An 11,546-nucleotide genomic window follows, 5' to 3' on the forward strand; every position below is an offset into this window, starting at 1 on the left:
GAGTCAAAGAGAGACTGATTTCTTCCAACTTTAATCAAAGGTTGGCCCTCCAGCCAAGTCAGAAAGGTGTCATCCTCTCCCTATTCTCCCCCTTCCTCCAGCTCCCCTGTTCTCAACTCCCTGGCCTTGGATGTAAACAAATAATGTTAACACCAATGTTTAGATGCACTGTTGGTTAAGCCAGATTAGCTTGGGAACCTAGTAATGCTTTTACTTTTTTTAAAAAAAGGACATTCTGAATTACCTGAATTCCCAAATTACCAACAAATTTTAAAATTTATGTCCCATTATTAAGCTGCCTCTACTACTGTCCTAAATGTAGCCATCTTTAGTTAGTTTTAGGGCTTAGTCATGAAGAGAGGGAGGATTTCTACCACTGCAAATAAATGGAGAAAAGTGAGAACCCTTTTGTTTGATGATATGTGAAATATTAGAAATGATGAAAGTATAATCCTAGGTGAGAAATATTTCATTCCTTGCATACTGAAAGCCAACAATGTTCAAAGTCATGAGTCAGTAACATTCTAGGTGGCATGTAAAAACCTTCTTTCTTGTTTGGAAATGATCAACATAAACATACAGAATGCCTGACAGGGACTCTGGATATTCTTAAAACGTGGATTATGGGATGTTTCACAGAGGGCTTTTCTCTTTTTTTTCATAGGGATTTTTCTACTCTTTATTTCCCAAAACAATGATGTACGGTTTCAGCCTAAATCAGATAAAATGTTTTGTTTCCTTTAAAATTCTACATATATTTAAGAATTTATTGAAATTGGGTTATTACAAAAATGGAGTTTCTAAGCAATTCTTTTCTTTACATTCTAGTGGAATAATAAAAATAAAAATAAAACCCTATCAAATTTAACCTTAACCAAAGGTATCAAGATGGAAGATGGCGAGTACTTTGCAAAAAAAAATCATAGCTCTGAAACGAAGAACGTTGATGAAATTAAAGTGTTGCCAGTCTGGCAAGTCTTTAGTAATGTGTGTGCCTCATTACATTTTAAACAGTCTAAATCTTAGAAACCTAAGGAAAATTAGATCTTTTCTTCACTAAAGGAGAAGATTCTTTTTATCCCAATAGAAACAGAATAATTTCAAGTTTTAATACAGAAACAAAACAGAATAAAATCCCAAACCATCCTTTGACTATTAACAGAATGAAGTTTTCTTTTTTTTTTTTTTTACTTATCCCATTTTGTCTCCTTTAAACATATTACCCCCCCTCACCCAACACACATACACACATTAAAGAACAGGCAGCACATCAAACTTTTAGCTGGGTTATAAAATGTGTACACCTTCAAGGTTTTTTATTGTGGTTTTCCTTACGTTTTACCCTTATTGGGATAAGGTTCGTGCATTTCTACACTACACTTAACTAAGTCTCAAGTCACAATAAAAACGTATAAAAGTAGTTTCTTTTTAAAGGAAAACTCAAAATAAAATAGTCAAGTACTCTGAGTACTTTCTTCCATTCTCCTATCTAAATTTTAAGGCCTCTGAAACAAATATGAATGAAAATAATGGTTTTTGAGACCCAAATTTGTCATAATTTTTTGGAAGTTTTCCTTTTCTCAGCCAAAACCTACATATTAAAATTAATCTGAATGAAGCATTTCAAAATAAAAATCTGCAAGACGATCCTTAGATGCCTTAAAAAAATTATTTGATACACACATACTAAAAATTTAGATAGGTTTATGTGAATAAAATCCCAAATAAAGATTAAAATAAAGATTAAAAAATAAAGTCCTTTTAGAAATAACTTTGGTTACTCCCATACCACATGTCATATGATGATTTAAACTGCAATCATGGATTTTGAAAAAATATACATATATATAATCTTACCTATAAAAACACTAGCATACAAACTTCAAACTACAAGGTTATCCAAAGTGACACAAATGTTCTAAATCTTAAGGAAATTTTAGAACACCTCTTCTATTTGTAAAATAAAAGCAGAATAAAACTGATCTGTGATTGCATTATTAGGAAATTTGTTCTGGAAACCTGATAATAAATTATTGGAAATTCTTAATATCCATCATGCTGTCACCTGAAACAGAGTCAATCATCTTCTTCAGTAAAAGAATAAGTAAATTAATAAACTACAGGTTAGTCCTCACATTCTACAACCAAGTATGGCTCTATGGCAGTAACTGCAGTGGTCACACAGTGCCTCAGATTCAGCTGTGTCCTGAATTTCTCACTCTGGAGGTATTAGGCCAACCTACCTTTGGGACAATTTTATCAGTAGACACAGACAATAGGTGTCTTTTTATCTTGTTTTCTTAAAGTTTGTATCACTAGTCTATAACAGAAAGCAACGAGATAGCTTTAGCAATAGATGAAGCAAGAGGGTAACTGTTCTAGAAGAAAAATTTATCTGTCTTTCGATCCAAGCTTCTCAATTAATTCCTGAAGAGGTGCCAACTCACGCCTATCAATCAGATTAAACTCCTAAAATAAAGAAGAAAAATAAAATTTAAAAACAGATCTAAAATTAAAACTCTATAAATGTCATTCAGAGAAGGGCTTCCCAAGCCTAGCTTTCTGAAATCCAAAAGAATGATGAAATACTCTCTATGAACATTTTTAAATGGGGTCATTTCTACTCCCTGTTTTAAAATACAGAGGACTTAATAAATAAGCAACCGTACATATTAGCATGATCCTGTGTAAAACCAAAATCGTATAATGTTTGCATTTACACAGAAATTATATGAAAACTATACACTGAACCATTGATAGTGGTCTCATCTGGGGCAGCAGAACTTTTACTTTCGTATATCTATATCTACACTCTATCTATGCCATGCAATAATCTCAGAAGGAAAACAAAAGAAGAGAGCACAGTACATTCTCCTTTGTGTGGTACAAAGAATTGTGACATACAATATCTACTATAAAACTACATGCTTTCCCTCCAAAATATCTAGAGAGACATATTTATATTTTACATATAGAATTATATATCTCGAAAGTTAGGCTAACGAGTCCCTATTCTTTGATATCTTTTTCAAACAATGTGAATTTTTTTTTTTTTTTTTTTTTTTTTTTGGCGGTACACGGGCCTCTCCCGTTGCGGAGCACAGGCTCCGGACGCGCAGGCTCAGCGGCCATGGCTCACGGGCCCAGCCGCTCCGCGGCATGTGGGACCTTCCCGGACTGGGGCACGAACCCGTATCCCCTGCATTGGCAGGTGGGCTCCCAACCACTGTGCCACCAGGGAAGCCCAATGTGAATTATTTTGACTTTAAAAAGTTCTAATTCCAACTAAGGGCCCATAAGGAAATAGGCAACACCTCTGAAGGGGGTGGTTCTTTTTGAAGTTTCTAGCTGCTGGCTTTGTAAGATTTGGCCTGAAGTGGACTTCTGGAAACTTAACCTAAGATAGTAGCTAATGAGTTCTTCCAAAAGTTTCTCTTTTAGGCATAGACATCTCATGAAACAACCCAATCATAGATGTTTTTCCATGGCATCCCTTTACCCAGAAGTGGCGATGGAACAGGAGGGTATGGACAAGCTTTCTTGAGTGTTTGGTGCTTCTTGTCATATCTTAACCAGAGACCTGGGGAAGGTCTCTCCAGAGGCAAAAGGTCCAAAATGGGGGTAATGGTTTCTATGCTGCTATGCACATCAAAGAAATAAACATGGAAAAGGGAACAAAACATGAGAACCCTGTGTATAGCTCTACATCTATAAATAAGACTCTAAAAATTACTCTATATTAACTACCAATCCAGATATGTCCAGGTCAAAGGACACAAAAGTCAACACGGTTCAACTTACCTGAACAAAGAAAATAAAGTGCTTAAAGGAGGTGTTGAGGTGGGCCTCCTCCTGCAGCTGCATCACAGAATCAAAGTGCTGGTGATAAATATGGGCATAAACCCTGAACAGACGCTTTAGAATGGTCTTTGCCACAGACATGAAGTTTTTAGGAAATGGGACACCTGTAATATAGGTATGTATCAATCAGTCTTTTATCAATTCAAGAAAAATAGAAAAGTTTAGACGCTGCCAATACACAAATTCACAAATACAAGCCTATCTCCATTTTTTTTTTTTTTAAAAGGCAAGGGAAAAAAAAACCCAAACCTAAGTATATGAGGTATCCTCACATACCACACTTTTCCTGACTGCCTTAGAATAGTAGGCACAGGTATCAAGTTATGCAAGATGATGAGGAATCAAAAACAATCTTAGGGCTTCCCTGGTGGCGCAGTGGTTGAGAGTCCGCCTGCCGATGCCGGGGACACGGGTTCGTGCCCCGGTCTGGGAAGATCCCACATGCCGCGGAGCGGCTGGGCCCGTAAGCCATGGCCGCTGAGCCTGCGCATCTGGAGCTTGTGCCCCGCAATGGGAGAAGCCACAGCAGTGAGAGACCCGCATACCGGACAAAAAAACAAAACAAAAAACAATCTTAGTTGTTTACTACTGGAAAGTTTCTTCCTAAAATTAAATGAAACAAGTTTTTTTTTTTTTTTTTGGCTGCACCTCGTGGCATGTTGGGATCTTAATTCCCCAACTAGGGATTGAACCCACGCCCCCTGCATTGGAAGCATGGAGTCTTAACCACTGGACCACAAGGGAAGTCCCGGAGAATAAGTATTTTTGACTATAAATAGAAAATTTTTACTTTTTGCAATTTTTAACTCTAAAAAATTTTTTTTACACAAACACATACACACTCAACCAGGACTGGAAACTCTCCCGAGCAAAAGAAAAAAGAAAGGCACACTTTGAGTCATTATTATCTACTGTCCACAAATAAAAAGTATTTCCTCTTCTGAAGTACTCTGAAAAGCCGGTTTTCCTTCTTAAACTAGAAGTCCCCGACTTTTTATTTAATTTTTTAAAGTGTTATTTTCATTTTCCTATAGTCTAAGAAGGGGAATAATACTTTCTGTAAAGGGGAGGAATGGCACCTCCCTATTTTTCAAAGAATATAAACACCTCCTTAGAAAAGAATTGGGAGAGCACTTAGTCATCTCTCTCCAAGCAGTGCAGGTGGGGATGTGACTGGTTGCATTCCTGAGAATTTTAGTTGACAAGACCAATGTTTCTTAGAAAACAGGGACAATACAACTGGCACTGAGTATAGTTAACAAATACATAAGAAGGCATCTGCTTCCAAAATAACCTAGATTAGCTGGCCTTAAAGGTCTGTTCCACTACACTACTCTTGAACATATTCTTTTCTCTAATCTTTCAGAAAACAAAGGCTGTCACTTTCTCCTTCCCTGCATTTTGTATTCTTTATTTCTCAACCAGTCCTTAATAGCTTGAAATTTAGTATAGTTTGCTCTTGTTAGGGGATGTGTGTGTGTGTGTGTGTGTGTGTGTGTGTGTGTGTGTGTGTGTGTGTGTGTGTGTGTGTGTGTGTGTGTCCCCATCCCCCACCCTTAGTCTTGGTAACAACTTGCCTTTTCACACATTATTCTGGGGCTTATGGACATGTTTTTTCTGGACTTGGTCTTATATTCATGTACTGGGGGGGGTGTGTGTGTGTGTGTGTGTGTGTGTGTGTGTGTGTGTGTGTGTGTGTGTGTGTGTGTGTGTGTGTGTGTGTGTGTCCCCATCCCCCACCCTTAGTCTTGGTAACAACTTGCCTTTTCACACATTATTCTGGGGCTTATGGACATGTTTTTTCTGGACTTGGTCTTATATTCATGTACTGAAAAGATGGATTTTTAAGTCAAATCCTTTTTCTCTCAGAATTTGCAAATGGGCCCCATGCTATTAAAAAGAACATTAATAAGTTGGATATATTTGTTTAAAAATGAATAATAAACAGTTTTGTCTAATAAGAATAAATAATTAGCATAAGTAAGATCTGGATAATAGCCTAATGAAGGGGGAAAGAATTCCAGAACATTAGGATAAAATACGGAAGAATTGGGTAGCCGAGGAAAGAGAATAATGACAAAAGTATTCTTTACCTCCATAAGAGGGAGACTTTAATAAAGAAATACAAGTGATTTGTTTTAATCTAAGCACTTTCCAAGCTGAATTTAACATTCAAGCACACCCAATACACAATAAAGGATCTATGAGAAAGGAAACAAAAGGTTTTATAGAATGGAAAAGTTGACCAAAAACAAACAGACCAAACATAACAACATGATATAAATTTTTCTCCTGAAAGAGCCTCTGATTAGACTTCAAAAAGGAATCTGCTATGTTCTGAATGTCTGTGTCTCCCTCAAAATCATGTTGAAATTCTAACCCCCTAGATGATGGTACTAAGAGGTGGGGCCTTTGGGGGTGATTAGGTCATGGGGCATCTGCCCTGATGAATAGGATTAGTGCCCTTATAAGAAGAAACTCGACAAAGATGATTTCCCTCTCTGCCATGTGTGAATACAACAAAAACACTGTTTTTTGCTATCTGTAAACCAGGAAGAGGACCTATGACAGAACCTGACCATGCTGGCTCCTGATCTTGGACTTGCAGACTTCAGAACTGTGAGAAATACATCTCTATTGCTTATAAGCCCTCCAGTCTCTGGTATTTTTTGTTATAGCAGCCCGAACAGACAAGACAGAATCCAACAATATGTTGTTCATAAGATACCCTTATACTAAAAGTGACAAGGACCAATCACATCCATGAATACCAATGCCAAAATCTTTATCAAAATAGAAGAAATAAAAAAAATACTCTTGCAGAACATTAAAAAAAATGGAGAAAACCTTATGATCAACAACAGATACTAGAAGAGTATCTGATAAAACCCTATAACCAACTTGATTTTTAAAAATTCACATACCTCTAACCAAAAGCAAGATTCCTACTTAATGCTGAAATACTAGAAGCACTCACATAAAAGTAAACAAGAAAAGGATGTTTGCCATCATCACCATTAATCAGTACTGCTCTGGAAGTACTTATTGCAATTAGATAAGAGTTACACAGGTAGTATATTTATCAGAAAAGAAGAGATGAAATTAATATTATCTTAGTATGATGTAACTATATACTTTAAAAACTCAAGAAAACCAATCCAAAAGAAACAATCAGAACAGTTTTCCTATATACTAAACAATAACCAGTTAGAAACCAGATTATCAATAAAAACATTAAGTGCCTGGGAATAAACTTAAGAAACCTGAAGGACTAGCATAAAGTAAAATACAGAATTTTACAAGAGGAAATAAAAAATAATTAAAAGACATGAATAAATGAATATGAATTGTTCTTGGATAGGAAGACTCAGTATTGTCAAGAGAATGAGAATCCCTACATTAATCTACAAATTAAATGAAATCATAATAAAAATCTCAGTTTTTTTTTATCTTGCAAAATGTTTCTAAATTCTTTGGAAGAACAAATTTTCCAGAATAGCTGTAAGTATTCTGAAAAAGAAGAGCAAGGAAGAGAGACTAGCCCTACAAGATGTTCAAAGATACATAGCCATGGTAATTAAAACAGTGTGGAATTTCTATAACGAATAAAGAGATTAAAAGACTCCCAGATATATGTCAATTTGTTGTATACATATGATAATGAGGGGATAAAAGACACATGTATTCGATAAATGGTACTGGACAAACTAGCATTTATAGTTGGAAAAAAGTAAAGGGAGCATTGAGAAAAAATTCCTGACAGAACAAAGATTAAAATAAAATGTAAAAACAAAACCACAAAAGTACTAAATAAAAGCATGGACAAATATTTTATAATCTGTAAGTAGGAAAATCCCTTCTAATCATTGTATTAAAATCCAGACAACATAAAGGGAAAGATTAACAGGTCAAAATAAGATTATACATAGCAAAAAAAACCTCATAAACAAGACAATAAGGCAACCCAGGGAAAAAATACACACAACACGCATGACAAAGAGCTAATAACCTTAACATAAAGAAATAGAAAAAGGATATAAACAGAAAACACACAAGGATCAATAAACCAAAAAATGCTCAATGTTACTGATATTTTTTAGAATGTACATTATACTAGAAATTTATTTACCCATATTAGAAAAGATGAAAAACTGAGTAACAACTAGTACTGATGAAGAAACACAGGCAGACACAAACATGGCTGGAAGGAGTATACATTTACAATCTTTTTGGAGAGGAATCTGGCAGTCTTTATTACATTTTTTTTATAGTAACAGAGCATTAAAAAGACAATAACACATTTATCAATTAAAAAGAAAATTAGTTCTACAACATTAACTCGATCCTGAACCCAAGTCATCAAATAGTCAATGTATTTTGGTGCAGAACATTTGATTGGCTTTTTAATATTAGTACCATCTGCCCAATGATATTCATATCTGGAGAGAAAAAAGTTTTAGTGATAAAGTTTTCAAAAACATGTTACAACTTGTAATCAAAGTAGGTTCACAGTTTGTCAACAGAAGTTATATATATAGTACTATAGTATAGTATAGTATATATATTTAGTAAATTACCTAAAGTTCTACTGAAGACTACTTGAGAGTTCCCTGTAGAAGTACAGTTGACCCTTGAACTATGTGGGTTTGAACCACACAAGGTCCACTTACAAACAGATATTTTTCAATAGTAAATACTACAAGATCCATGGTTGGTTGAACCCGTAGATGCAGAGGAACCATGGATACGGAGGGCCGACCATAAGTTACACTGTATTCTGAAATGTGATGGTAATAAATGGAAAAGAAAAGGAAGGCAGTGTGGCAGCTGGCTGTGCCAGAATCTGTTTTACAACACAGCCCTGAGAAAGACAAAGGAACTGAATTCCTGTCTGTTAGACAGAGGGTGCTGAGAACTGGGTAACGTGCTGATGGATCCACCACATTCTGAGCTTGTTGGCCATTAAGTAATCATCAACACAGCCAAGATTATAAAACCCTGTTTCTTGGAGAGGGTTTTGAAGAAACAATCTTAGGCATGCGTCTTTTTCTACCTCACCTTTGCTGAGCTAGAATGATTAATAAGACTTAATCGAAACTTCACTGTGTGAAGCATTTAAGCCAAAGATAGTTTGAGGAATAAAACTTAACACTTCACAAAATAAAAAACATCTCTCCTAAAATAACATAATAAAAATAGGACTCAAACTCATTGGGGCCCTTTTTTTCCTTTACATCTATAGCAAATTCAGAAAGGACTATTTCTTCCCAAGAGGTAAATATCTTGCTACCATCTATCATCACATAAAATCAATAATTTGTTATAGGAAAAAAGGCCGGAAGGACACACTAAAATGTTAATTCCATCACATCTTAACTTTATGGGTGATAAACAGTTCCATCTCTTTCTCAACATTTCTAGAAATTTATGATAGTCAAAAAAATTTTAATCTAGCATCTTTAAGCCAGATAACTAAAGCAGCACAATTTGGAGGTAACTAACAGTAAATAAGCACAACAACAAAAAAAAATCAAATATTAAAGGGTCAACTAAAAACTCTTCCAAGAAATTAATTTAAAAACCAGAAACAGAACCATAATGTTAATAAAATTGAAAAAAATAACTTTTGTAAAAGCAAGATAAACCTAACTCAAACTTCTTTACTTTCAATCCTTCTACTGAATATTCATACTTAATATAATGCAATTATAAAAAATCAAAATACTGGGTACCACATACCAAAGTATTTAATAACTAAAAGCTTATAGGTAAACTTTTTGTTTTCACAAGCAAATGGGTAAGAAAAACAAGTCTTTAATTTATATCAACTGGTGATTAGCTTTATTTGGTAATAATTCAAATACCTATATAATAGCCAGTATATGTACCTTGGACCTGCAGACATGACTGGACAGCTTGCTTCAGTGCAGAATTCTGTGATAGTTCCATATAACATGTTGATCTGGTTGAAGAAATCCACAGCTGGAAAGATAATGGCAGAACTGTGTTAAAATGTCTGTGTAAACACAACAAAACATCAGACCTCTCAGTCAGAGGATTCAGCCAAGAATCCTCAGGAGATTCAACAATCCAGGGGCACTATAAATTCTCTTTCTAAGTTGCTACACCTAAGTAAAGTTAACTTTTAATATACATTCACTTTTAATATACTAAGCTTTTAAACAGCCTGTAAGCAGGAAAATAAAATATTAGGGATAATTCTAATGTAATGGTGATTATTACATTAGAATATACAATTTGATCATATATAAGCAAATGAAAAAATCCATAGCTTCTTACCAATCTGGACCAGACAATATCATTTGTGTTGGGAAAGAGAAAAAAATCGTTGCGGAATATATTGGGAGGGAGGTGTATCAGCTGTGTCAGGCATTTAAAAAATCTAGTTCATCATAAAAAATTGAGACCTAGTGCATATTGAGGACATAAAAAAGACAGGAGATAATGTCCCTTCCCCTAGAGTCTCCAGCTAACAAAAGGGACAAAATTAAATGAGAGGAGTAATACAACATATAAGAAGATAGCATACAAAGGCCAACAATAAGTGCTAGAAGAGTTCAGAGAAAAGGCAACATCTCGAGGAGCTGAGATAGTCAAGGAGTACTTCCTAAAGGAGCTTCAGCTAGATCTGGAAGAAAACAGAAGAGGAAGGGGGTAAGAAATGAACTTAACTGAGTGAAACATATTACTCTGTGCAAAGAGAACCACATAAGCCTTGGAAAGCTTGTTTAAAAATGTCTTAGTTCCCCATCTAAAAGACTACCTAAAAAATCAACTAGGGCTTTTCCAAGTTTCTTAGAAAACAAATCAATATTCCACCATGTCAAAAGGAATTTTATACAAAACCCCCTCACTTATAAACCTTCCTCTTAAATTAGTCATGTTTCTAAGAAAGTAATACTTAGGCATTCAATAGTCATTCAAAACAAAGAGTGTGCCCAGATGGTGTGCTGGTTTATTGATCTGTTCTCAAAATACGGTCCAGAGATCCCCTGTTTCAGAGGGGAATCTCTGAGGTCAGAAACATTTTAATTGCTCTGAATTTTCACTCTCCTCAGGAGGCACAGTGGAGTTGTCCAGAGGCTCCATAATGTATGACATCACAACAGACTGAATGCAGAAGCAGATAGGAGAATCCAGCCAACCTCCTATTAAGTCAGACATTAAGATTTGCAAACCTGTAAAACAATGCCACACTTCTCACTAAAATTTATTTTGGAAAATAGTCATTTTTCATAAAAATATATTTATGTTAACATGTATTTTAAAATAAGTATTTAAACTTGCTCAGTTTTAATTTCTAACCAGTATCACTAAACATAACCCACATAATTAAAAGCCCTTTAAGGTTCTCAATAATTTTTAAGAGAATAAAGGGATCCTGGAACCAAAAGGTTTGAGAACAGTTGATTAGAGCATTAAGTCTCAAAGAAAAATCGAAAGCTGAAGAAGGCCAACAGATGCCTTCAGAATAAAAGATGATATACAGATGGCCAACAGACACATGAAAAGATGCTCAACATTGCTAATTATTAGAGAAATGCATATCAAAACTACAGTGAGGGGGCTTCCCTGGTGGCGCAGTGGTTGCGCGTCCGCCTGCCGATGCAGGGGAACCGGGTTCGCGCCCCGGTCTGGGAGGATCCCACATGCCGCGGAGCGGC

The 11,546-nt window shown here is 35.4% G+C and overlaps 1 protein-coding gene across 1 annotated transcript in view; it reads right to left on the reverse strand.

Moving 5' to 3' along the window:
* Positions 1 to 1,169: 1,169 nt before the first annotated feature.
* The window catches only part of MOB1A (MOB kinase activator 1A), a 17,358-nt gene continuing 6,981 nt past the window's right edge, over positions 1,170 to 11,546 (reverse strand). Inside the window, exons 3-7 of the mRNA XM_055088855.1 lie at positions 9,750 to 9,843; positions 8,192 to 8,300; positions 6,590 to 6,596; positions 3,802 to 3,965; positions 1,170 to 2,469 (exon numbers count right to left, since the gene is read on the reverse strand). Coding sequence (XP_054944830.1) covers positions 2,392 to 2,469; positions 3,802 to 3,965; positions 6,590 to 6,596; positions 8,192 to 8,300; positions 9,750 to 9,843 — 452 coding nt within the window. The 3' untranslated portion in view covers positions 1,170 to 2,391. The remainder of the gene's footprint in view (positions 2,470 to 3,801; positions 3,966 to 6,589; positions 6,597 to 8,191; positions 8,301 to 9,749; positions 9,844 to 11,546) is intronic.

This window comes from Physeter macrocephalus, chromosome 12, assembly GCF_002837175.3.
Source record: "Physeter macrocephalus isolate SW-GA chromosome 12, ASM283717v5, whole genome shotgun sequence".
NCBI lineage: Eukaryota > Metazoa > Chordata > Mammalia > Artiodactyla > Physeteridae > Physeter > Physeter macrocephalus.